The sequence below is a fragment of the Podarcis liolepis genome (assembly GCF_965112155.1).
Source record: "Podarcis liolepis genome assembly, chromosome: 1".
Lineage (NCBI taxonomy): Eukaryota > Metazoa > Chordata > Lepidosauria > Squamata > Lacertidae > Podarcis > Podarcis liolepis.
The window spans coordinates 118,518,500-118,545,759 of NC_139554.1; the positions used below are offsets into that span (position 1 = coordinate 118,518,500).

Below are 27,260 nucleotides of genomic sequence, written 5' to 3' on the forward strand. Positions count from 1 at the left end.
ACGTTGGCCAGAGGAAAGACAACAGGAACAAGAACGGCTGGGTTAGTATAGAACTTCCATCCAAAGCAAGTGCACAAAAAAGGGGAAATCATCCCAGTGCTATTTGCCTGGAAAAAGAGGTGCTGGAACTCACCATGAACACCTCCCTCGTCCTCTTAGAATGACCACCTGAGAGGTGCCGGAACCGAGATCTGGCTGAAAAAAGGCCTGGATCACCCTAGCATACCTGTCAATTTACAGATTTGAAAATAAGGGACCAGCAGCCTTGAAAATAAGGGATTTTCATAGCACAGGTAGGTTCAACCTCTGAGCCCTCCGAGCCAAAGGCAGAAAGCCCAGCGCAGCAACCTGGCAAAGGGGATGCAGCAAGGAAAACCACCATCCGCTGGGAAGCGCTGAGCAAAGGCGAGTCCCCAGGCAACGTGGCCAATTTGATTGGCACAAGGCATGCAAGGTCCACCCCCCAGTCGTTCTTAGACTCCTTATTGGGTGAGCAACGCAGCCAAGCAACACAATTGGAGTCTCCCTCCTCCCTGGCCAGCAGGGAGGGGGGAGAGGAGCTGCTTCCTTTGAAACCTGGGAAATTTAAGGGACATCATCAATAAGGGACAGCAGTGGGACACAGCGCTGGGATAAGGGAGTTTCCCTCCAAATAAGGGACGGTTGACAGCTATGCACCCTAGCTCTGCATGAAAATGAATGACTTCTTAGCAACTGGGGATCGAGGATTCCGTTCACATTTAAAGGTGAGCCTACCAAATCTGAACTCTCCGAAGCCGTACGCAAACAGAAACACTGGAGGGAGCACCAAACTGTGTGCGGGCAAATTACCTGTCCCTATTTTGAATTCCAGCTCAACTAGGGTCTCTGGCTATAACCTGAAGACCACCTGATCTTCCATTCCCAGATCTTTACCGTGAGGATAATAGTGTGTTATTCCTCAAAACAAGACGGAAGTCTGTTTGGCAGATAGGAGCCGAGTCAAGCGATGCCACACCGTAATTCACCTTGATGTTATTCCGTGCCAGCGGAATCAACATTAAAAAAAAAGAAAGATCATGTACAAACTTGAACTTCCTTGAACAAAATGTCCCAAAACACCCTAAAAACAAATTTATTGTGAGACAAGATTCTGTAGATTAGTGCCCACTTGATCAGATGCAGGAAGAAATCTGGATATGTGACCATCTGGCAAAAGCAGCCTCTATCCCATGAAAACACATCCCCCAATAAATCTGTTAATCTTTAAGGTGTCATAGGACTCTTTGTTGCTTTTGCTCCACAGTTGCCCGTCTGGAATTCTTCAAGAGAACTGCAGAGCAATTTCTGTTTGGGAAATGAAAAGATGTTGTTTGTTCAAGCTCCAGTTTTGGCACAACCGATTCTTTTATTTAATAAACCTCATTTGATTGAATAAGCCTGTTTAAGTTACTTGGTAACTCAAATGTGATCTTAGCCTGAATATGGCCAGAAGGATAGATTGAAAATTCAATTGCTAAGCCCATGAATTTTCCTAGATTTCACATGCAGTTAGGCAAACTTTTAAGTGCTTTGCTGGAGTGAAGCCCATGAAAGAAAAGCACGGACAAACTTTCTTCCTCAGTGTTTATGGATTTGTTTTGTTTTGTTTACCCAAAACAAAAGAAAACTAATTACAAATGGGCTGGCACCAAGTTTTGCTACCCCTGCAATGATGGAAAGGGTGAATTGTAAGTGCTCCATCAATGAAGCATCCTTAAAGGTAAAGGTAAAGGGACCCCTGACCATTAGGTCTGGTTGTGGCCGATTCTGAGGTTGCGGCGCTCATCTCGCTTTATTGGGCGAGGGAGCTAGCGTACAGCTTCTGGGTCATGTGGCCAGCATGACTAAGCCACTTCTGGCGAACCAGAGCAGCGCACGGAAACACCGTTTACCTTCCCGCTGGAGTGGTACCTATTTATCTACTTGCACTTTGACGTGCTTTCAAACTGCTAGGTGGGCAGGAACAGGGACCGAGCAACAGGAGCTCACTCCGTTGCGGGGATTCGAACCGCCGACCTTCTGATCGGCAAGTCCTAGGCTCTGTGGTTTAACCCACAGCGCTACCTGCGTCCCTTGAAGCATCCTTACACAGATATAAAAACCACCTGTGAAAATGCTTTTTTTTAAAAAAAATGTTTTAAAAAATACATTGAATTTCCATAGCTCACTTTCGCCATCTAGTGTCACATTTGTATATTGCACTATACAACACACTTAAAACCTTTTATTTGCAGCTGTGCAGCTGAGTCCCCAAATTCTGAACTAGCTATTTAGACTTAGCTTGCAGTTCCCTTCTAATCAGTAAAACGAATCTATAATGCCAATGTAAGGTGAGATACATGTTTATAAATGAAGAATGATTTAAAATTAAACTGTTTATGTTAACACTGACACCTTCTAGACGATAAATCAAACTCCGATTGATCCCTGTGGAGTCTAATTAAAAGTGACTCATTATCATGTCTCTGTATCTGAGCCTGCCTCAATCAAAGCTGTCAGGGATGTCTATGTTAAATAGTTATTAAAAGCTTTAAAATTAAAATAAGGCACATGGTTCCGAAAAGCACAAAAATAGATTTTCGGAAGCTACCCACCATGCTGTGCCACGTACTTTAAAACAGAGGCTCCAAACCATCATTTATCATATTCAGATTATCTTTAGCATTTGGCCTGGGGTAGGACCTTGAGTTTGTTCCTTTGACCAAGGTGACATTTTTGTCCATGGGGAAAAGGGTCCCAGGAGGACTGTATGATAATCTCAGAGTATACTCTGATACTCTTTCTGAAGGGCTGTGATGGTACATAATGGAACCCTCATCCGATTCCTCGCAGCCTCGGGCCTTAAAGGTGGAGGAAGTCATTTAAGAATGAAGACCAAAAGATCCAGCTTAGAGCAAGCCACGTTCTCACTCTGGGGCAGGAGCGAGGGTGTCAGATGGCTCTGCTCAACCTACAGATAACAGATAACCCAGCCGTCACTGCTATTAAATCTCCTGATCTGGAAATGGCTTCCGAAGGAGCCGTGTTTTTATTAACTCACAAACTTATAATTAAAAAATATATAGCAAGGTAGAGTACAGCACGTAAGGATAAAACCAACGAACGATCCATAGAAACATAAATAAATATCAACAAATACTGAATAGTTAAAGGGGCAAAAGCATGTCATAAAGCAGAACTTTCCAAACCTGTCATAGTGTGTTGGCTCTTATTGTAAACAAAAAGCTGCCCTTTCCCCCCTTATGGGGTATCCAAGAGCCCATATAGAGTCATAGAGTCCTTATGTAGGTTCCCTATTGGTAGGAGAAAATAACAGAGGCCAACCAGAGAATATTGAGGAGCAAAGCACCTAGTAAGCCTGATTTTTATTGATCTGTTGCAACAGGGTGCTCCCCTCACACGCAGGAAAGTAGGAGGAACTCAGAACAAGTGTGCGCCTGCCCTTATATAGACAATTTAAATTCCCTCCCTGGAGTCCAAGACCACCCCCAGAAACATCATACCTACATCACAGAAGGAGTGTAGCTCAAGACACCCCCCCCCGATACATCATACCTACATCACAGATAGGGCGGTCTACAGCAGAAATCTGAGTGCTTTGTCTGCCAGGTTACCTGTTTAATGGTCACTTGATTGGATTGCCTGGGGAGCCTGGCCAGTCTTTTGTAATGATAAATACTTAGTTCCTGGGCCAGGTCACAGGCTCACACCCTATTCATATCTTAAATGTGCCCTTAAGACAGGATTTGTGAGGAAAGAGACAATGGGGAGGTTTCCCACTTTGACCTTGCAGAGAAATAATTGAGGTCAATTTGTTCAGGACTTTTTTCTGTGGAGTTTTCAGACATGTGATTTATATATGTACGTGATTTATATATGTACGTGTTTGCTTGGTACATTTAAGAACATTTATAACATATCTAAGACCTTTAAAATCTTATCACAGCTCTACTGCGAAGGTGCATTGCATGAACACTCCCCGTGCTCCTCCCGAGGCTGGAAAGGGGTTAGTTTAACCTCCGGTATGATAGTCAAGAGGGATGCGGGTGGCGCTGTGGGTTAAACCACAGAGCCTTGGACTTGCCGATCAGAAAGTCGGTGGTTCGAATCCCCGCGACGGGGTGAGCTCCCGTTGCTCGGTCCCTGCTCCTGCCGAAAGCACATCAAAGTGCAAGTAGATAAATAGGTACTGCTCCGGCAGGAAGATAAACGGCATTTCCGTGCACTGCTCTGGTTTGCCAGAAGTGGCTTGGTCATGCTGGCCACATGACCCGGAAACTGTACGCCGGCTCCCTCGGCCAATAAAGTGAGATGAGCGCTGCAACCCCAGAGTCGGTCACAACTGGACCTAATGGTCAGGGGTCCCTTTACCTTTTATGTTAGTCAAATTGAATTGCTGTGTCGCGAAAAGCGTGTAGCCAACATGAAAAGTTTGGAAACCTCTGTTGTAAAGGCTTGTCTAAACATCCCCCCCCCCCAGCGGAAGGGTAGGGGGATAGTTCCTGTTGAATCTCTCCAGAGGCAGGGAGTTCCACAGGTCAGAGCCTGACACACTAAAAGCCAGATCCCAAGTAAAGAATAACCAAACCTGCTAAGTCCCTTAAAGGCTGGGCTTCTGATACTGTATAGGTAAAGGTAAAGGTAAAGGTAAAGGTAAAGGTAAAGGTAAAGGTAAAGGGACCCCTGACCATTAGGTCCAGTCGTGACCGTCTCTGGGGTTGCAGCGCTCATCTCGCTTTATTGGCCAAGGGAGTCAGCGTACAGCTTCCGGGTCATGTGGCCAGCATGACTAAGCTGCTTCTGGCGAACCAGAGCAGCGCATGGAAACACCGTTTACCTTCCTGCCAGAGTGGTACCTATTTATCTACTTGCACTTTGACGTGCTTTCGAACTGCTAGGTTGGCAGGAGCAGGGACTGAGCAACGGGAGCTCACCCCATCGTGGGGATTCGAACCGCCGACCTTCTGATTGGCAAGTCCTAGGCTCTGTGGTTTAACCCACAGAGGTTTAACCCACAGAGCCACCCACGTCCCTGGGCTTCTGATATACTTTCTGCCAACTCCCTGCTAGAGTGCTGCAGTGATGCAGTTTTGAGCAGGAGGTGTTTGCTTAGATTGTCTGTGTGAACAGCAGATAAAAGGTGAAACACCCTGGGAGAGTAAAAAGCAAAGGAAGCTGTTTTGGTCCATAAGAAAAATAAAAATAAACTGAAATTCAAAGAGGGAGGGGCACAAGCAACTAGTACACTACGGGCCACCGAGTCACCGAAAGAGCTCATGTGATAGGACCAGGAGCCATCTTAAATCCAAGTTGAATTTGGCTCTTTTTGTGGATCAAATTCCCCAGTGTTTATGCTCACGGGGATAAGGCAGTTCACATGGGTCTAATTTTTCTTTAAACAGAAAAGTCCAAAAAGCTAACTGGATTAACTTCAGAAATTTCAGCCTACAGTCTTCAATACTGTTCACCGCATCAGGTTTTTCATCTCAATAATTATTATTTTTTTGCTTTCCTCTGAGAACAAAGCAGGTCAAAAGGAACTGCTGGAAAAATAGAAGTTGGTTCGACCTCCTACCATAGGAATGGCGAGACTTCTTTGAAAACAAACACTCATTCCTGTATAAACACCTCGGAGATCAGAAACAATGAATAATTACCCCTGAATGCCTTTTCACAATAGAAGACTATTTTCTCTTCACAAAAGAGGAGCTGTTTCCTGATTAGGCTAAATGTGCGCTGTCTTTTTTAGCCAAGATAAAGATGGCTGCCTAAATGCCACGGCAAAGGTTTCTTTGCCAGACTAAAACAAAGGGGCAAAGAAGATTGACATTCTAAGTTGACTCTGGTTTTATTTCTTAGCTATGAGAGCAAAGCAGAAAGGCTACCAACTTCTGACTTTCTCTCTTTGAACACAGAGCTGGTGCGCAGATTGCCATATTTCAAAAAGTAAAAACCAGGACACCCCGAAATTTGACTAGCCTAAGATCCAGGACAAAGCGCCACCTTTCGGGAATTCCCCCTGGACTTCAATTCCACCTTTGAAATCCCAGCCATGTCCTGGATGAGAGAAAATAAAAAAGTTCCTTCCAGTAGCACCTTAAAGACCAACTAAGTTAGTTCTTGGTATGAGCTTTCGTGTGCATGCACACTTCTTCAGATACACTGTATCTGAAGAAGTGTGCATGCACACGAAAGCTCATACCAAGAACTAACTTAGTTGGTCTTTAAGGTGCTACTGGAAGGAACTTTTTTATTTTGACTATGGCAGACCAACACGGCTACCTATCTGTAACTGGATGAGAGAGTCGTTGCCACTGTATCTGAAGAAGTGTGCATGCACACGAAAGCTCATACCAAGAACTAACTTAGTTGGTCTTTAAGGTGCTACTGGAAGGAACTTTTTTATTTTGACTATGGCAGACCAACACGGCTACCTATCTGTAACTGGATGAGAGAGTCGTTGCCACTGTCCCTTCCTCAGCCAACACTTATTCCCGATCCATTACTGATGTTTCTCCCATATCCTTCCCTCTTCCAACTCCTGCTCCCATTCTCCCCCACCCACTGTGCACTCCATGCAAACCCTCTGAATTAGAGATCCCTCCTCAGAGTGAGGAATTACGGACAAGTTTACCCTTGCTTTACTGCGACGTCCGCAAATTACAATGTAAAGTGACAAAACTGTTCAAAGGTGAATGGCAACAGCATTGGGACTGAGTCCCTTATGTGGTTCTATAATTTGCATTTAATAAATCCCTCCCCTGGGGGATTTCCTCTGGGTTTTGGGGTTTTTTTTACATTGCTTTTAGGATTCGTTCCTTACTGATTTATTGTGGCCTCCAATGGACCACACATTTATTTTTATTATGACTTGCCATTTTAAAATGAGGAATATATGAGGAAAAAAGATGTCAAAATTAAACTAAAATTTGCAGCAGCCACCGAGTGGTTCTGGTACAGGTTCTCCTAAGGTGACCTCAATTCACTTAGAGCAGAGCTTTTCCAAACTTTTTAGACAGGCATAATTTCGTGGCACAGCGATTCAGTTTTGCTAGCAAACCGGAGGTTAAACTAGCCCCTTTATGACTCCTGTTATGTTTGTAATTGTGTAAATCTTGTCATGTTGTGAGCCACCTTGAGCATAATTGCAACTATGGAAAGGCAGCATACTGCCCAGTCCCTGACAGTTAGGGGGTTGGGAGGAGCTGGAACAGATGGTATTAGACGGGCCAACCAAATAGTAGATGGCAGGAGCAGCAAAAGGCCAGCCAGCCAGCCATTTTGAGGTGGCCTCGTCAGGGCTGTCTTATCCATAGAGGCTAGTGGTGCGGGAGGGCGCCAGGTTCTGGAGGGCGCCAGGCGAGCGTCCAGGGAACATGGAAGGAGCGCGCTGAGTGAGCGAAGCTGTGTGTACAGTTCCCGCTGAGCGTCAGCTCGGTTTTTCCCACTTTAGCCTGCAGGCGTCGCATTCTGTGGGGTGCCAGAAGGCTAAAAGGGAAAAATACCGAGCCGTCGCTCAGCGGGAGTGGCACATGCTCCCAGTGGCGTAGCGTGGGTTGTCAGCACCCGGGGCAAGGCAAGTAATTTGCTCCCCCTAACCTGAGTGAGCCAGATAGGGGCAGAGAGCTGCGAGTGCGAGCGCCCCCCCCAGATGTTGCGCCTGGTGCGGCCGGCCCCCCTGCACCCCCCACGCTACGCCACTGCATGCTCCCTCGGCACAGGCCCGCTCGCTTGGTGTGCTGTCTGCCGTGGCCACTGTGGCACGAAGCAGCTAGCTGAGCTGGGAGGCGCCGCGTCCAGCCTCTGCCTCTTCCCCGCCAGAGGTACTACCCTCCAGCCGCTGCCCGCCTCCTCCAGCCCTAAAAAAAGGTCGACAACTGTGGGAAAGAGGGTGAGCTGGAGGGATCTTTGCACAACAGCGCCGGATATGCTTAAGACTGCCCTGGGCCTCGTGTTTGGTGGATGGGAGGGTGTTGGGCACACAATCTGTCACCTGTCTCAATCCGTTGCCTGAACCATGTGCTTCGGGACAGGCTTGCTTCAACCATGGCATTGCAAATCTCTTAAATGAAAGCACCATTATGCTTGTGCTCTCCAGCGGATATTGGCACATCTTTGGGATTTAAGAAGAAAAAGAAGGAGGAAAATAGCATACCCCATCCGAGAAGGTAATACCACAGTAGGTGCTGCTTTTCTGCAAATACAGCCACCACAATGAGCGTGTGCAGGTAAATGCCTTCGCAGAGCATCCAGAAGTAATTGCAGATCATTAAATAAAGATGGAAGAACTGAGCCACTTTGCATGTGATCTACGGGGAAAAAACACCACCGGAATGACGTCAAATCATTTGGAAAGTAGAAACAACCAAATAAGAATTGTTTTGGGCATTAATTTTAATGTGAAGAAAAAGATTTTAATTCTCCGAACTGCCATGTTTTGAAATAGATACATTTGTAACTTCCAAGTGTCAATGCTATAGGCTTGGGTGCTAAAATAGCTAAAATAAACTTGCAAAAGGAACGTTTCCTATTGCGTCCTGTTGCCAAGCAGCCATCTATGCTCTCCAACGATTTGAAAGGTCAGGAGGCCCCAGGAAGGATAGGGGCAGGGACGAGGTGGCAATGAGGTTGGCATGGTGGAAACGCGCTGGCATGAGCACTGGATTGATTCTGCTGGTGCTTTAGCACTGCACCAACCTGGCCATTTCTAGTCTCCATCCTGGTATGCAGCAGTGACCCAGTTGGAGCGAGGTCAGGTATAATAATAATAATAATAATAATAATTTAATTTAATTTAATTTATTATTTATTATTTATACCCCACCCATCTGGCTGGGTCCCCCCAGTCACTCTGGGTGGCTTCCAACAAAAGACTAAAATACAATAACCTATTAAACATTAAAGGCTTCCCTAAACAGGGCTGCCTTCAGATGTCATCTAAAAGTCTGGTAGTTGTTTTTCTCTTTGACATCTGGTGGGAGGGCGTTCCACAGGGCGGGTGCCACTACCGAGAAGGCCCTCTGCCTGGTTCCCTGTAACTTGGCTTCTCGCAGCAAGGGAACCACCAGAAGGCCCTCGGCGCTGGACCTCAGTGTCTGGGCAGAACGACAGAATAAAAAGGTAAAGCAGAATAGCCCTACCTTGCCCTCCATCTAATCTGTAGGTATCAAATTTGCCATCTAATTACTTCTGCTGGAAAAAGACTCACTTGCACTGCCTATCAGACTTTTGAGACTGGAAGGCTGCCACTTATGAAACAGTAAAACAACCAAAGGCCTGCCCACTTACTGGATTAGCTTTAACCAGCTGTTGGTTGTTGGCAACTCCTGTGAGAGAAATGACTGTAACAATGGAGTTGAAAACAAAAGAGAAAAAGAGATTTTTATGCAAAGTGATCCTCTGGCAACTCAGGCTCCTGAAAGGAAACATAGACAAGAGGAAATTAATGTGGATGGTCAAGAGATTTGCAACAGTAGCAATGCAGTTATATGCGGGAATACAGTGAACCAAGAAAGGAGCAAGCATTTTGCCTGTGCAAAATGTAGTACAAGCAATCAAACTAGGAAGCTCCCAATTAGTCACCGTTTCCTGTTTCATCCAAGTCGGGAAACTATGGCTACTGCACTTCACCACAAGCCATGGCATTAAAACAACTTCAGACCATGGTTTAAGTTCCTGGTTTGTTTTGATACTGATAACCATAGTTTCCTGGCTAGGATAAAATACGAAACTATGGTTTCCTGGTTTCGTTGCTTAGGCTATGAAGGGAGGAGCTATCAAGCCGTATGGGCAGGGAAGAGATTCATTCATATTTCGGCTTACTGAGCTGAGAAATGAATGTTCAAACATGGTCAATGTAAATTACCGTTAAATGTGAATGCATCAGTAAGAATTAAAAAATGACAGTTGCCATTGCCAATAGTTGTTCAAAATAATTTTAGATGTGAGAAACGGAATGATTTATAGGTCATGGTGATTTATTAGTGTTTGTTTCCATAATAATAAAACTATACAAAGTCAGGGAAGAGCAAAATATAAACAGAATTATACTTACTTAAAATAGGCGAATATGCCAAGGGAAATCAAAAGTGAAACTATTGAAAGGCTATGACCAATGATAGTGAGATAATACAAATTCAGAGCTGTCTGCAATAAAACACAGAGAAGAAGATGAAACCACAAATCCCATGAACTAAATAGGTACAAAGCATTCCAAAGTAACACGACTAGTGCAAAATAGGATATTAGCAATAGTTCATCTCACTACTGTGACTGTCTACACCAGGGACAGGGAATCTGTGGTCCTTCAGGAGTTGTAGGATTACAATTCCCATCATCCCCGACCAGACTGGCTGGTTTCCAGCAATATCCAGAGGTCACAGTTTTCCCATTCCTGGCCTACATGTTTAGAGTCCTAAAACCAGCTTCCATGGTTGGGCTATCTGAGTCACCATTAAGAACCATCAGACTGGTGGGCATGAAGGCAGGGAAGGATCAGTGGTGGCCTCGTGTCTTTAGATATCCCCCTCCAAGCACCTCATTTGCCTCCCTTATTTCAGGGAGCACCCCTACATATGCCTATTCAGAAGGTCCACTGAATTCTGAGTTGCTTACTCACAAATAAGAATGGTAGCTGTTATGTACTGAGTTGAATAGGATCCAAAATGCAGCAGTCTGATTGGTCTTAGAACAATAGGATTCAGAATGCAGCAGTCTGATTGGTCCTAGAACAATAGGATTCAGAATGCAGCAGCCTGATTGGTCCACAGGAGCCACCCAATCCAGCTCCAGGTGGAAGTGAATCCGCAACCTGATTGGTCTACAGGAGAATTCCAGAATTAGCCAATCAATTGGGGCTCATTGTGTAAATAAAGCAGACATTCTGGGGGAACATCCATTCCTCCTCACCACTATGAGCTGAATAAAGAGCATGAAATCCACTCTCGACTCTGAGTATATTTCAGTAGCCTTAAGCCCAGTGGTGTAGCGTGGTGGGCAGTGACCCGGGCCACAAATTTCTGAGGGGCGCAGCAGGTGCCCTTACAACAGGCTTCCTCATCAAGGCCGGAGCCATTGGCCAGGACTTTGGGGCTGGGCAGCAGCAGGGCCTGGCTTCTCTTCATGGCTGGAGAAGGGATGCCTGCATGCGCCCCGCCCCTGGGCCGAGAGGGAGGGAGGAAGAGCAAGGCAAGAAAGCACTGCCAGAGACATGTGCATTGCCTAGAGCGCCTCACTGCAAGCACAGGAAGGTGAGGCGACATAGCGGCACTCCTAGCTTTGTGTTTCTCTGCCTTATCTCTGCTGCCAGGTTGGGGCTGGTTTTAGAGAAAAGACTCGGTGGATTAGACACTGGCCAGCGAAGGGACTGACCGCTGCCCCACCCCCGGGTGCCAGCAACCCATGCTACGTCCCAGCTCAAGCCAGCAATAGTTTTCCGTTTCGCTGAGCTTCTTGTTGATTTGCCAGGTGTTTGTTTTTTTAATCTGTTTTCTTCCGCTATTGCTTTCAGTAGTTTATTACATGGTTTTGCTATATTGTTATATTTTTTTTGCTGTCAGGCACATTGGACACCGAGCTATAGGGCTAAATGATAAGCTCCTTCAGATCCAAAGGCCCCTGAGGCCCCGCTCCCCTCCCACCTCCACGCCAATAAAAGCCGTAACAGGAATCATGTTTAGCTTTGCTTATTTGCAGAGTAGCTTCTTTGAAGCTGGGGGGTGGGGTGGGGGGTGGACACACTGCATTTTGAGAACAGCAGCCATTATTTCATACTGCAATCTTTTATTTTTTTTTAAAAAAATACTCGTCTGCTGTTGCATAATTTGAGTTTACTTTATTGAGTACAGCTATGCATTCAACTTGATCCATCTCATATTGAGCCCATTACAAATGTTCTGCAAATGAACGTGCTTCTAAAGTGCTTCGATGAAATCCATGTGTACCGCAAGAGGATCTTAAAACAGCAAATGAAAGACACCTAAATAAACTGTGATTGACATACTGAACTAAAACTTTTCCATCAGTCTTTTTAAAAAAAAAAAAATAAGAGAGAAGGAGAAATAAATGGAAGTTGGTGCAAATGCAGATGAGATAATCTAATACTCATGGTAACTGGCGGAATATATATTTCTGAATTAATCACATCTGTATCAAGCTTGGAGTAGCATCTCTTGCATCTGTTTGCCGGCATTCACCGATTGGCAAATAGCGGTTAAGGGACTACGCTGTGGTTCTCAGCATAAACCACTTAGGACATTGACTGGGAGATCCCATATCTCTTCTCGGTCCCTATAACTTTCTTTGGGAGATTCCCAGATTCTGTGTTGGTGAGGCATTCTAGGACTAGCCCAGTTCTGCTCATGGCTGCTTCTGCCCCTCGTGCCAGAAAGCAGAGCTGGCCTCCATGATCAACACAAGTCCAAAAATGTAATCTGGCCTGAGTAGCTTGTGACCCGTTACGATGAACTGGAGTCTGCCTCTGGTTATTGCTGCTTGCTGGGACTTCTAAGCACAAAGGGAATCACCATCAAAGTCTTTGCAGGTTGCACAAACATGGGTTAGGGCATGGGTAGGCAAACTAAGGCTCGGGGCTGGATCAAGACCAATTGCCTTCTAAATCCGGCCCACGGACGGTCCAGGAATCAGCGTGTTTTCACATGAGTAGAACATGTGCTTTTATTTAAAATGCATCTCTGGGTTATTTGTGGGGCACAGGAATTCGTCCATTCCCCTCCCCATATAGTCTGGCCCCCCACAAGGTCTGAAGGACAGTGGACTGGCCCCCTGCTGAAAATGTTTGCTGATCCCTGGGTTAGGGTATGTGAAGCTATGCTCAATTCTGAGGACCACAAAAGGTGCAGGCTGGTTCTAAACAGAGATTGCTGCATGCCTGCTTCTCCATCCTTTATTTTACAAGAGGCTCTCATGTAAATTTGAGATCATGAGCACTTAGCAGGTTAAATCACACACACCAGCTTGCAAGGAAGCCACAGGGTGATCAAGGCCTATATTAATAGACCTTGCAAAATCCATGAGACCAACTGCACTGTAACCCAATAGGAACTTCATGGGTCTCAAGCTGTCATTAAACGAAATGTGCTTCCCAAACATCAAACACCTTTTATAGTTGGCTATGCTCCATTCAACAGAACAGCTTGAAGATTAGGATGCCGGGGCAGGGTGAGGGGAGCTTCACTCTTAAATGCTCATTGGTAGGATTTGTCATCTTGCCTATTCCATGGAACCAGGGGGCAGAATGGCCCAGCACTCTTTCACAATCACTGCCCCTAGGCTGTTGGTCCAGTATAGTGAATGGGGCACTGGTCTACCAAGCTCAGTAGGTAGAAGGTAAAGGTAAAGGACCCCTGGACAGTTAAGATCAGTCAAAGGCGACTCTGGGGTTGCGGTGCTCATCTTGATTTCAGGCCGAGGGAGCTGGCGTTTGTCCACAGACAGCTTTCTGGGTCATGTGGCCAGCATGACTAAACCACTTCTGGAGCAACGGAACACTGTGACGGAAGTCAGAGTGCATGGAAATGCCATTTACCTTCCCGCCGCAGTGGTACCTATTTATCTGCTTGCACTGGTGTGCTTTCGAACTGCTAGGTTGGCAGGAGCTGGGACAGAGCAACGGGAGCTCACTCCGTCACAGGGATTCGAACCGTCGATCTTCTGATTGGCAAGCCCAAGAAGCTCGGTGGTTTAGACCACAGCGCCACCCACATCCCTAGCTTAGTAAACGGTCAGCTAGCCACCCCCTGCCTGCCTTCCCTGCCTGTGGGTGGCATTACCTGTCATCCTTAGGCTATGTGCACATTACTGGCTTAAAACCGGCAAATTTGTTTCCCCCCCTATTGTCTTTCAAGTCACATTTGCACGATGTGGTGCACATCAGTAAGGTCCAATGTGCTTCTAAGCCACCCATTGCCTGTCCACACCAGTGGGACTGGGTCAGGCTAGGCACCTCCCTGCCGATTCTCAGTTGCGAAGCTGTCATCAGCATACAGTGGTACCTCAGGTTACAAACACCTCGGGTTACAAACACTTCGGGTTACAGGCTCCACTAACCCAGAAATAGTACTTTGGGTTAAGAACTTTACCTGAAGCACCACTTTAGCTAATGGGGCCTCCCGCTGCCGCCACACAATTTCTGTTCTCATCCTGAAGCAAAGTTCTTAACCTGAGGTACTATTTCTGGGTTAGCGGAGTGTGTAACCTGAAGCGTCTGTAACCCGAGGTACCACTGTATTTTGGTAAATAATTCAGTGCTGCTGGGGTGAACCCTCACCCTCAGTAAAAATATAATAAAAAAGAAACTGCTTCAAGGATTGGTAAGTTTCTGTCACGTTTCTAATGTTCCTTTATCAAATAAAAACTCATGGAAACTGCTAATGTCTCCCATCCAACATGCAGCAGTTCCTTAAAAACAACAACAACTGTTTATGATCCTGCCCTCACTAATTTGTGAGCCCCTCTCTCTATAGGATGCATTAATATCTGCCCAATTGGAAGGGGCAATAAAAGAGCCAGGGGTCAGCAAACTTTTTCAGCAAGGGGCCGGTCCACTGTCCCTCAGACCTTGTGGGGGGCCGGACTAGATTTTGAAAAATAAATAAATGAACGAATTCCTGTGCCCCACAAATAAGCCAGAGATGCATTTTAAATAAAAGGACACATTCTACTCATGTAAAAACATGCTGATTCCCAGACCGTCCACGGACTGGATTTAGAAGGCGATTGGGCTGGATCCGGCCCCCGGGTCTTAGTTTGCCTACCCATGAGTAAAACCAATAGTAACCATTTGGTAAAATACTACATGCATTTCAAACTTCCCTGAAATACAGTGAAAAATAAAGGTTGTATATCAAAAAGCGCATGATGCCATAATAACATCAGTTCCATGTGCTTTTGAAATGGATCCCATCCCCCGATAATATTCATTTTTCAGCCTACCTGCACTTTATCATTTACTCCTAAACTACAGCGCGTGTAGTTTGTCCATGTTCTGTTGCTTTCGGGATGTACAAACCATTGCCCATTTTCTTCGCAGGTCTTAAAAACTTTTTCTTGTTATGGAAAATTAAGGAGGGGAAAAACACACACATAGTCATTACTCCTGTTTCTCCTCTGTATTTAACAAGTAGATGTAGAAAAATAAAAGAATTTAAATAAAAGAATCAAAATTTCAGAGAAATTGAAAAACAAACAAACCTGATCTATCTCATTATTTGACTTGGGAAGTAAATGCGAATTTATTACTTAAGGTTGCATTAACGCAATAACGCAGCACAAAGGTTCTGTGCACTCACATTGAAATAGAGAAACATGCATTAAAGTGGGCTGTAAACATACATAATTGCATTGTGGATTATAATCATGACACTTTTTCAGATAAATGAAACACTCACTGCCCTATAGTATATTACAAATTCCCAGGTAAGATCCTCCCTCTATTGTGTGGGCAGGTAGTCCCTCCCCTACCTGGCCTGGTCTCCTTGGCAACGCTTCCCCCAGGCGGGATTGGACAACTGACTGAGGTAGGCGGAGACCTCCAGGTATCCCACCTGGGGGAAGGCGAAGCCAAGCCTGTGTTGATGGAGCCGCTCAAGATCCAGGGGCTGCGCGCGTCCACGCAAAGGTCGCCCCCCGTTTTATGTGGGGAGCAGTCATTACAAATTAAATGGCATAAATGTCCAATAACTGTTGAATTGAAGCACAAAGTTCAAATGACATTATTTAGGCACAAGATGGTCTTGCGGGACCCACTCTCACCCTTGGGCTCCAGTGCAGTTTAGGAGGCTTCGAACAAACCGCGCGGCTGTCCTAACCTTGGTTGTCTCACCTCTGGGTGAATGACAATTCTGCCCTGGTGTGGCATTTCAGCATCAAGAGAAAAAGTGCACAATATATTCCGGCCTACAGAACTTAAATCCTTTCAAGCTAAAGACAGCTTGGTAGCCAAGCAAGGCACTTTAAAAAATCTTTTTTAAAAATGCAAAGTGATGTGGGAATGCAAAGAACCAGACCTAAGACTCGAAAAATGAGAAAGTGGGGGAAACTGAAATTGACCCATTTGCCCATCTGTAGTTAGGTACCATAATAATAATAATAATAATAATAATAATAATAATAATAATAATAATAATTTATTATTTATACTCCATTCATCTGGCTGGGTTTTCCCAGCCACTCTTGGTGGCTCCCAACAGAATATTAAAAACACGATAAAACATCAAACTTTAAAAACTTCCCTAAACAGGGCTGCCTTCAGATGTTTTCTAAAAGTCAGGCAGTTGTTTATTTCTTTGACATCTGATGGCAGGGCGTTCCACAGGACGGGCGCCACTACCAAGAAGGCCCTCGGCCTGGTACAATGTGAAGGAACCAATGTTGGTCTAAGGCTGGTCTTAAATGGGGCAAAGAGTGGCTTTTAGAAAGGCACAAGAGCAGCACCACAAACAGCATCTTCCTCGTGGTATTGGTGAGACTCGTTCACATTTTAATACATTTCCTCACTGGCAGAGATTTACCTGAGGGGTCAAAGTCCTGATAGTAATCAGGGCAGTTCTGGACGACTGTTTTCCCCAAAGCAGTATCATCCCAGCACAACCAGCCATCCCATGTCCTATTGCAATAAGGACCTAAGCAAAAGACAAGAGAAGAAGTTATGAAGTGTTTGATCCTAAGTCACCATGAAGAATGTCCTCCTGCGGAAGGAGACTTCCTTTGACAGAAGGACTCCTTCCGTTCCAGGAAGCTGACCTTTGGATTAAGTCCAGTGGATTTGCAATGGCTACATATCTGCTTTCGAGGTAAACAAAAAACCTTCCCCCATGACCACTACATCTGTTTCATCTGGGCTTTCAAACATCACTACCATATCCTCTTGAGTATCTATAGTTTATTGGGAGCTCTTGAGGCTCTGTCACCCTACAATATGATACGATATGATACGATACAATACGATATGATAATCATTATTGTCATTGTCTCATACAGAACAACGAAATTGAAAAATCTACATAAGACATTCAAAAACCAACCAGCCTGCTATCACAACCTGGTTAGCCCCCTAAAAACTCTGATGCCCCATTTTTAAATACAATATACTCCCATAAAGGTAAAGGTAAAGGGACCCCTGACCATTAGGTCCAGTCGTGACAGACTCTATGGTTGTGGCGCTCCTCTCACTTTATTGACCGAGGGAGTTGGCGTACAGCTTCTGGGTCATGTGGCCAGCATGACTAAGCCGCTTCTGGCGAACCAGAGCAGTGCACAGAAACACCGTTTACCTTCCCGCTGGAGTGGTACCTATTTATCTACTTGCACTTTGACGTGCTTTCGAACTGCTAGGTTGGCAGGAGCAGGGACCGAGCAATGGGAGCTCACCCCATCACGGGGATTCGAACCGCCAACCTTCTGATCGGCACGTCCTAGGCTCTGTGGTTTAACCCACAGTGCCACCTTACATTGCATTTAAAACCAAAATCGCTTTTGGATAGAAACTGTTTCTCAGGGAGCTAGTCCTAGTCTTTATAACCCTGTACCTTCTTCCAGAAGGCAGAAGCTTGACACTAGCATGACCAAGAAGCAGAATGCTATTAGCCCCCAAACAGAAAGAAAAAAGCACTGGCCCAAAAATGGAAAACGAGCAAGGTCCCAACTAAAGAAGAATGGCAACTTAAAAAGAATGGCAACACAATATGCACAATTTGCAGACTTAACACACAGAATAAGAGAACAAGAAGTATATGCATTTAAAGAAGATTGGAAATCGTTGGTTGAATACATTGGGAAATAACTGTATACAGTTGGAAAAGCTGGCAGCATTAAGATAAATTCAACAGCGTAAACAAGTTTTGATGGGTACAATAACGGAATACTGAGTTGGTATAGTTTTTGTAAAATATGCAGGGATTTGTGATAGGTAAAATGAACCATGGAAAGAGAAGAAGGGAAGTCATTGCTATCTTAAGGATGTAAAATGAGTATTTTGAATTGTAAAACGGAAAATTTAAATATACACATGAAGCAGAATGCTAGAGTGAAGCTATGTGACAAACTGGCTTGCTCTGCCAGGGCCTCCGATGCAGCTGGTCAAAATTAGGCGTGGAAGGTCTACATGGTCCCATTTCTTTTAGGTCTCATTGATTTGTTGAGACCTGCACCCCACACTTTCAAAACCCTGATTTAATTAGGATAATTTCTAAAAATATGTAATCCCATGAACTGTGTGCTGCAGCTTTCAACTCCCTGAGTTTGTTTGCTTCATGTTCTTCCTCTCCTCCTCTGAACTGTTTGCAAGGGATCCTTAATACCATATTTTTCCGTGTATAAGACGCCCCAATTTATTTTGGGGGACTCCAGTTTTGGGGAGGGTTGCCCATAGTTGTTGAGCTTTTTTTTGGGGGGGGGGTTTGCCAAAAATCACTCACCGGACTGACAAACGCTGCCAATCGCCACATGTCACGAAAGCACAGAGCAAGCGCACCTACAATTGCCGCAGCGGAAGCCAATCCACAGCAGCCCTTGCTGCAGCCACCAATCGCCAACCCAATGGACACAGCAGCCAATCTAAAGCAGCCCTTGCCGCAGGCACCAATTACCCACCCAATCGCCGCTGGCAACCAAATGCCAGTCCCCCTTCCGCACTAGCCCCGATTTTGAACAATTGTTTTACAGTAAAAAAACCTCGTCTTATACACGGAAAAGTACGGTACATAAGGCATCAAGAGTGCTTTTTAAGCGAAGGCTGGATGGCATCCTACCAGGAAGACTGTACGAGTCGGTTTCCTGCAGTGGTCTGAATGAGATATTATGCTTGCATGGGGATTGCCTTTGTTTTTCAGAATGTAATTTTAAGTAACAACAGATACAATGCTTTCATTCAGAATATATGGGTTTGTTCAGGTTTTTTTTTTTTTTAAATAACATTTCAGGTTTCTTTTTTTTTACCTTCATTCTTTTGAGAAGGTGTTTGCATAATTTTCTGGTAACATTCAAACTGTGCTGTCATGATTTTATTCACAGTTACGCTTAATCCATAGATATCTTCGGTTGCGTTCGTATCCCCTTTTATATAGCCTTCTTTGGTTGCATTCTCGTCGGGAACCGCCGTGACAAAAATCTGAATAGAAAGGGAGAAAAAAATTGCTGCCGTTCTCAGGAGGGATGCAGTATTTCATCGATTAATTAGTTAGAATAAGTGGGGCGAAATATTCCAAGCGATTAAAGAGGCCTCTTCCAAGAAACCAGGCGGGAGATTTTTAAAAAGAGGTTTATACGTGTACCTGTAAAAACCATTGGTCACAACTTACAAGGCTCTACCCTTCCACCATTTCTCTTGCGCAGCAGGCACGACTCTTTAAATGTAGTCATATGCCTGTGCCAGTTTAAAATAAGCAGGTGGCGGAAACACTTTTTGTCCGTATGCAAATTTATGCAAATGAGATCTATTCATTGATCAAATTCCCACAATTAACTAAGACTTAACAAGACCGATTTCCTTGTGAGATAATGACTTTCCACTGCAGTTTGCAACTGGGAATTCACTTTTTAAGGAACAGAAAGAATAGTGGGTTCTCTGAGATGGGGCTGTCCTACTGCCACCACAGGTCTTGTTCATGCACAGAGCTTCCTCTTCCTCTTCTGTTGCCTCCAGCCGCTTCAGGCACCCTCAAAATCAGCTCCAGAAAGTTGGGGGGCACACAGGGGGAGGAAATGAAAATCCCATTGCAGCAGTGAAACCAGGTGCATTAGACACAACACATTGTTTCATTGTTGAAATGTTTAAAGCTAGCAGAAATTTATAAATTCATTGGCTTGATCCATAGGAGAAATGCCAGTTTTCAGATTATTATTTTTTTTTTTTTTGAGGGATGGATATGCTATCGGAGTGAAAAGCATGAAAATCTGAGGCTTGACCTGATTTTGATGGTGTCGGTAACATAATATGCGTGCTTTGCATGTGCATATTGAAAAAGAAGAAGAAAAACACCTTTATTATACTCTATGAGTAACTTCAGGGAAAGAAAGCAACTCACCAAGGTATGAGCTAAGAGGAACACCATCTGCATGATCCAATTTGTCTCCATCACTCAATATAGCTAGTGTAGTTGTTGCACCGTAGTTCAGAAAAGAAGTGTGGCTGAAATTAAGACAAACACATTTTTTAAAATAAAATAAAAAGCAACCTTAAACCGAATAGACACTCATAATATTTCACTAGAAGAACAATAACCAGCCAAAGTTAAGCACTTTCATTTCTATTCTTTTTCACCGAAAGGGAGAAATTAAAATATATGGTTAATTGCTCCCATTGTAGTCAACTTAAAAGTGACAAATGGTTTAACTGTGTACTAAATATTTAGGAAGGGATGCAGGTGGCACTGTGGTCTAAACCACAGAGCCTAGGACTTGCCAATCAGAAGGTCGGCGGTTCGAATCCCTGCGACGGGGTGAGCTCCCGTTGCTCGGTCCCAGCTCCTGCCAACCTAGCAGTTCGAAAGCACATCAAAGTGCAAGTAGATAAATAGGTACCGCTACGGTGGGAAGGTAAATGGTGTTTCCGTGCACTGCTCTGGTTCGCCAGAAGTGGCTTATTCATGCTGGCCACATGACCTGGAAGCTGTACGCCGGCTCCCTCGGCCAATAAAGCGAGATGAACGCCTCAACCCCAGAGTCGGCCACGACTGGACCTAATGGTCAGGGGTCCATTTACCTATGCACAACAGACTTTTGTTTCCACAAGTGGAAATTACCCTTCTTCCCCTCCACGTTCCTATTTGCCCCTGCCATGGACTCTAGTACCAATCTGGGGGCAAGCGAAGAGCCTGCAAGACGAAAGATGGAATGGTACACAAGCCAGGACTGAAATTGTGCAATTTTTAAAAAAGCAACAACCCCAAACCCAGAAGCTTTTCTCTTGGGAATGATGGGAATCAGAGTTACCTAAACAATATAGATATTCATTTATGCAAGCAATCACTGCCACAAGAATAATATTTGCCCCAAAACGGGAAGAAGAAGAAGTCCCGACGAAAGAAGAATGGTTACAGAAATTCATGGACTATGCAGAAATGGCGAAACTTACCGGAAGGAAAAGAAATCAAGACAACAGACTTTTTATCAAGGAATGGAAATCGCTTATTGGATCTTTACAAACAAATCATAAACAAATTAAAACATTAGCAGGATTGCTGTAAAAACTTGCAGTTTCTAAAACGTGTATGAAATGGATGAAGAAAAGAATTGATAGTGTTTATTGGGATATGCAGAAGGGCGTAAAAAAAGAGGGTAAATTCATGGAACCGCTGAAAGAGGGGGAGGGAAGTCAAAGTTCGACATGTGAGAATTGTTTTAATTTCTTTCTTGAGATGTTTATTTGTTATAAATGAAAATCATAAATAAACTTCTTTTTTTTTTAAAAAAAAGGACCGAAATGGTGCTGAATAAGATTGCTTCCCCTTCCACATCAACTGTCACCAATCCTATTTTTCTACTTGGTCCCGCTTACCCTTCTGAAACCATTCTTCCTCCTTCCCTTCCCAAACTCTGCATTCCATAATGGCACAAGCGAAGTCATTACACATGTTGTGCTGAGTCTAGCAGACATTGCATGGACCAGGTTCTTTGGCTTATTTTTTGTGAAGAAAAACTGAATTATTGGATGACGGCCTGAGGCTGTTCTTGAAGGAGATCAGACAATTTCAGAGGACAAGTCTCTACCAACCACAATTAACCATAGTGTTGTTGTTGTTTAGTCATTTAGTCATGTCCGACTCTTCATGACCCCATGGACCAGAGCACACCAGGCACTCCTGTCCTCCACTGCCTCCCGCAGTTTGGTCAAAATTAACCATAGTAGCTACATGCAGTTTCCAGAATGTCACTGAATACTAAGTGTGTGTGATGTAAAGGTGAAGGAAAACAAAACAAAACTTTTTTTAAAAAAACAAAAATGCCTTCGTTTTGATCAGCTTCATTTTACTTTAATTGCTCGCTCGCTGGTTTCAGCAGAGACCCCGCTGCATTCCGATGCCCGTAACTTTGGTGTTTTCTGTTCAAAAGGCACCAAATGTGCAGAATTCTACGATTCTCTCAGGGCACCAAACTTGAAAATTTCAGACAGACTGGGCAAAAGGTCCTTGGGATTTGATATCTCGCTTTATCACTACCCTAAGGAGTCTCAAAGCGGCTAAGAATCTCCTTTCCCTTCCTCCCCCACAACAAACACTCTGTGAGGTGAGTGGGGCTGAGAGACTTCAGAGAAGTGTGACTAGCCCAAGGTCACCCAGCAGCTGCATGTGGAGGAGCAGGCAATCAAACCTAGTTCACCAGATTACGAGTCCACTGCTCTTAACCACTACACCACACTGGCTCTCCTTGTTTTAGAGGTGATGAAAAAGGACAGGACACCTGATAAGCTTCCTTTTAGAAGAGACCCATCCTCTTCTCCAGATTGTACCTTTGGTGTTTTCCAGACAAAAGGCATGAAATATTCACACGTTGAACTGCTACCTCTGTCAATTTTCAGGCAATTTGCATGCTCACAAATACAAGTGAAAATGAAAATGAACGGGGGAGCATTCATTTGCCCTTTGCCTTTGTTTTTTGAAATAAATGCATACCCCTACTGACTGTCAGCTGTTAGACTGAAGGAGAAACAGGAGAAGCATTTTGCCCTCATGCCCAGCTTGTTTGCATCCCAAAAACATCTGGGTCACCACTGATAGAAATAGATTTTCTGGGAAAGACGGATCTCTGATCCGGAAGCCCCTATCATATGTTCTTAATTTGATCATCGAAAGGAAGAAGAAATATCCTCAACAACATTGAGCACTGCTCATCCATCCTCCATTGCTTTTGTGGCCAATGGGTGATAGCCATACAGTGTTACCTTGTTTCTCAGACTTAATCTCCGTTCCAAAACAAAAGCGTTCCAAAACCAAGGCGCGCTTTCCCATAGAAAATGGATTAATCAATTTCAGACTTTTAATAACAATCCCCAAAACAGCAATTTAACATGAATTTTACTATCTAATGAGACCATTGATCCATAAAGTGAAAACAATAAACAATGTTCAGTGGTACCTCGGGTTAAGAACGTAATTCGTTCTGGAGGTCCATTCTTAACCTGAAACTGTTCTTAACCTGAGATACCACTTTAGCTAATGGGGCCTCCTGCTGCCACCGGAGCCCGATTTCTGTTCTTATTCTGAAGCAAAGTTCTTAACCTGAGGTACTATTTCTGGGTTAGTGGAGTGTGTAACCTGAAGCGTATGTAACCTGAAGCGTATGTAACCTGAGGTACCACTGTAATTGACCGCCTTAGTGTTCTTTGTAGATCCCCCCCAAAATAGCTCAGCAACTTTGGCCAACCCTGCCCCCCAAAAGCTCAAAAACTTTGTAGTCTACTCTCCACAAAATAATAATAATAATAATAATAATAATAATAATAATAATAATAATAATAATAAATAGCTTAAGAACTTTGGCCAACCCTCCCCTAAAAAAATCTCAACAACTCTTGGCAATGACAATGGGTAGATCACAGCCAGTCTTTTTATACAGTTTCTTGGGAGTTGGATGTGCCTGGTGTACAGTGGTACCTCAGGTTAAGTACTTAATTTGTTCTGGAGGTCCATTCTTAACCTGAAACTGTTCTTAACCTGAAGACCATTTTAGCTAATGGAGCCTCCTGCTGCCGCCACGCTGCCAGAGCACGATTTCTGTTCTCATCCTGAAGCAAAGTTCTTAACCCGGGGTACTATTTCTGGATTAGCGGAGTCTGTAACCTGAAGCATATGTAACCTGAAGCGTCTGTAACCCGAGGTACCACTGTACTGCAGTCACACAATCAATCAGTAGCTGAACTGGGTTCCACACAGTCACACACACACAAAAGAGCCACAAAAATGCAAAATAAGTAGCAAAGACAGACAGACTTCAGTGTAACACTCCAAACAGAAGTGTGGCACTAAACTTGGAAGCGTAAGTCTCAAAACGGAGCATGTTCAGCTTCCCAAAAAAGTTCACAAACCGGAACACTTACTTCCAGGTTTGCAGTGTTTGGGTTCCAAGTTGTTTGAGAACCAAGGTGTTTGAGAACCAAGGTACCACTGTATTAAGCGAAAACCCACAGAAATCAATGGCCTTGAGTGGGTTTTATGCCAATAGCTAGATCTCGCTCCATGGCTTTGCGTTGTTTAAGCAACTCTGTTTTGTACTATGGAAATTTAAATTCCTACATGCACAGCTCTGTCTAGACTCAAGCAGCATTTTCCCATACGCTCCACTCCCTCTAATCTTCAGACTTATTTTCTCCAACAGTCATGACCTACAAGATAGATTTATGACAGTAAACAAACAGTTGACTCCATGGATACTATTTTGGACAAATGCAACTCTTTTAAATAGGTATAATAAAATTCTTCTCAAGCTAGGACTGGGATATGAAGCATATTTACTCAGTTCTAGGCATGTTTATTAGACGTATGTGGCATTAATCTGAATGGGTTTTACTTCCAAGTAAGTGCATAGCATGATTTCACAACCCGATGTGGTGTCTTTCGCAAAAGCCAACATATAATGTATGTCAAAAGATTTTTTTTTTTAAAAAAAAAAATCCTGATTTAACTTAATTGTGGTGGCATCCTCTACCAAAATAAAAGTGTATATTGGTTAACAAAGATGTAAGAAATCTGTCAAATGCAGGCAAATGTAGGAAATCTGCCAAATGCTTAACACTTACTGAAAAAACGATCATGTAAAATGTGTGGACTCTCAGCCTAACCATGCCACCTGGATATAAATGTAATAAGAAAATGAAAAAAAATAACTGCAAAAGCTCAATTACCCTCATTCAATTTTTTCACTGCATAGTGACACTAATGGCAAGAGATAAGAAGGGAGTGAAGGCGTAACAAAAATATTGAGTATAAGGGAATAAAAGCATGCTTCTAGGATAGATTTGACATATAATAAATGCATTTTTGACATACGATTTCACTGAAGCAAGGAAGACTCTGTGAACCAGCTTCTGTTGCTTCATTACTATTGCAAAAGCTAGGCAGACAATATGACTTTATTTTTATTTTTATATACAGTGGTACCTTGGGTTAAGTACTTAATTCGTTCCGGATGTCCGCTCTTAACCTGAAACTGTTCTTAACCTGAAGCACCACTTTAGCTAATGGGGCCTCCCACTGCCGCCGCGCTGCCGGAGCACGATTTCTGTTCTGTGACAGATGGCCATCCAAGCTCTGTTTAAAAACCTCCAACATAAAGGTAAAGGACCCTTTGACTCTGCGGTTCTGGCGCTCATCTCGCTTTACCGGCCGAGGGAGCTGATGTTTGTCTGCAGACAGTTTTTCCGGGTGATGTGGCCAGCATGACTAAGCCGCTTCTGGCGAAACCAGAGCAGTGCATGGAAACACCATTTACCTTCCTGCTGGAGCGGTACCTATTTGTCTACTTGCACTTCGTGCTTTCGAACTGCTAGGTTGGCAGGAGCAGGGACCAAGCAACGGGAGCTCACCCTGTCGCGGGGATTCAAACTGCCGACCTTCTGATTGGCAAGCCCTAGGCTCTGTGGTTTAACCTACAGCACCACCTGTGTCCCTTTAGGTAAAAGGTAAAGGGACCCCTGACCATTAGGTCCAGTCGTGACCGACTCTGGGGTTGCGGCGCTCATCTCGCTTTATTGGCTGAGGGAGCCGGCATACAGCTTCTGGGTCATGTGGCCAGTATGAATAAGCTGCTTCTGGTGAACCAGAGCAGCACACGGAAACGCCGTTTACCTTCCCGCTGGAGCGGTACCTATTTATCTACTGGCACTTTGACATGCTTTTGAACTGGTAGGTTGCCGGAGCTGGGACCGAGCAACGGGAGCTCACCCCGTCACGGGGATTCAAACTGTCAACCTTCTGAACAGCAAGCCCTAGGCTCTGTGGTTTAACCCACAGTGCCACCCGCGTCCCTTTACTTTTAGATTTATTTCACACAGGTGGAAAATGAACAAAGATGTGCTCCAAAACAGGTCCAGAATTCCACAAAGAAGCCCTCTCCTTTGCACTATGAGGCTCTGAACTGAGAACTGGCTTAGAACATCATGTTCCATCTCCTAGAGATGGCAAACCCATTTAAACTGGGTTAACCTTTTGCGGCAAACTATTATCAACTCAGCGCCGTGTTTTTTCCTGTTTTAAAAACATGTCCTCAATGGACATTTAAAATAACTTTCTTTCCTGAGCAACCTGGTGCCAAAAAAGAAGAAGCAAGAAAGCAACACCGTATTTCAAACAAAGCCCTGCTAGAAAAGAAATGCGTTGTCATGCTTGAAAGAACACATTTTGAAAACGCTCGCTCTTCCTAAAGGCAACACACGTTCATTACTGGGCAAAATAATCTGAGAAACCAAAGAAGCTCGTTTCTGAAGAGATAGCATCTCATCATCAGACCAAAAAGTTCTCTTTGGGCATTTTACTTGCGTGCAAAGTCAAGATGCAAGCGGGGAGCGGGGAGAAGAGGACATGAGTCCAAACACAAACACCCATCTCTGCCTCCTCCATGCGTTGGGGGTCAATGCGGGGGGGGGGGGGGGAGAGCAAGGGGGTGGAGCTCATCACAGTTTCCTTGCACCCATGTTGGCTTCTGCATTCAAGCAGAATGGCCGAAAACACCTGAAGACGGCAAGCCTTTCTTGCTGGTGAACCAATATTGCGGAATTTTAGCACTTCCTATCGGTAGTCCCATGGACTGCAAGAAAATCAGACCTATCCATTCTGAAGGAAATCAGCCCTGAGTGCTCACTGGAAGGACAGATCCTGAAGCTGAGGCTCCAATACTTTGGCCACCTCATGAGAAGAGAAGACTCCCTGAAAAAGACCCTGCTGTTGGGAAAGATGGAGGGCACAAGGAGAAGGGGACGATGGAGGATGAGATGGTTGGACAGTGTTCTCGAACCTACGAGCATGAGTTTGACCAAACTGTGGGAGGCAGTGGAAGACAGGAGTGCCTGGCATGCTCTGGTCCATGGGGTCACGAGGAGTCAGACACGACTGAACAACAACAATTGGTATTAACACTCCAGCTCTTGTAGATCCACCTGTTTAGAAGCAAGCATTCCCCTGAACCTGTGCCCTACTTGTTTTTATTAATTGTTAGACAACCCTGTATTGGTAAATTTATCATCTTCCAAAGCAACTACTCTATTCCGAACTTAAAAATAGAAAGTGTAA

General features: G+C 44.4%; 1 protein-coding gene across 3 annotated transcripts in view; it reads right to left on the reverse strand.

Annotated features, from left to right (window-relative positions):
- CALCRL (calcitonin receptor like receptor) overlaps positions 1–27,260 on the reverse strand; it is a 93,506-nt gene that overhangs the window by 14,454 nt on the left and 51,792 nt on the right. For 2 of the 3 annotated variants that reach the window (XM_083468951.1, XM_083468953.1), the window contains exons 2-8: positions 20,064–20,167; positions 18,976–19,147; positions 16,551–16,661; positions 14,974–15,086; positions 10,076–10,167; positions 9,310–9,436; positions 8,177–8,330 (exon numbers count right to left, since the gene is read on the reverse strand). In XM_083468951.1, the coding sequence (XP_083325077.1) occupies positions 8,177–8,330; positions 9,310–9,436; positions 10,076–10,167; positions 14,974–15,086; positions 16,551–16,661; positions 18,976–19,147; positions 20,064–20,114 (820 nt within the window). In that variant the 5' untranslated portion in view covers positions 20,115–20,167. Of the gene's footprint in view, positions 1–8,176; positions 8,331–9,309; positions 9,437–10,075; positions 10,168–14,973; positions 15,087–16,550; positions 16,662–18,975; positions 19,148–20,063; positions 20,168–20,780; positions 20,935–27,260 lie in introns of those variants that run through there. The other variant, XM_083468952.1, reaches the window with a different exon arrangement.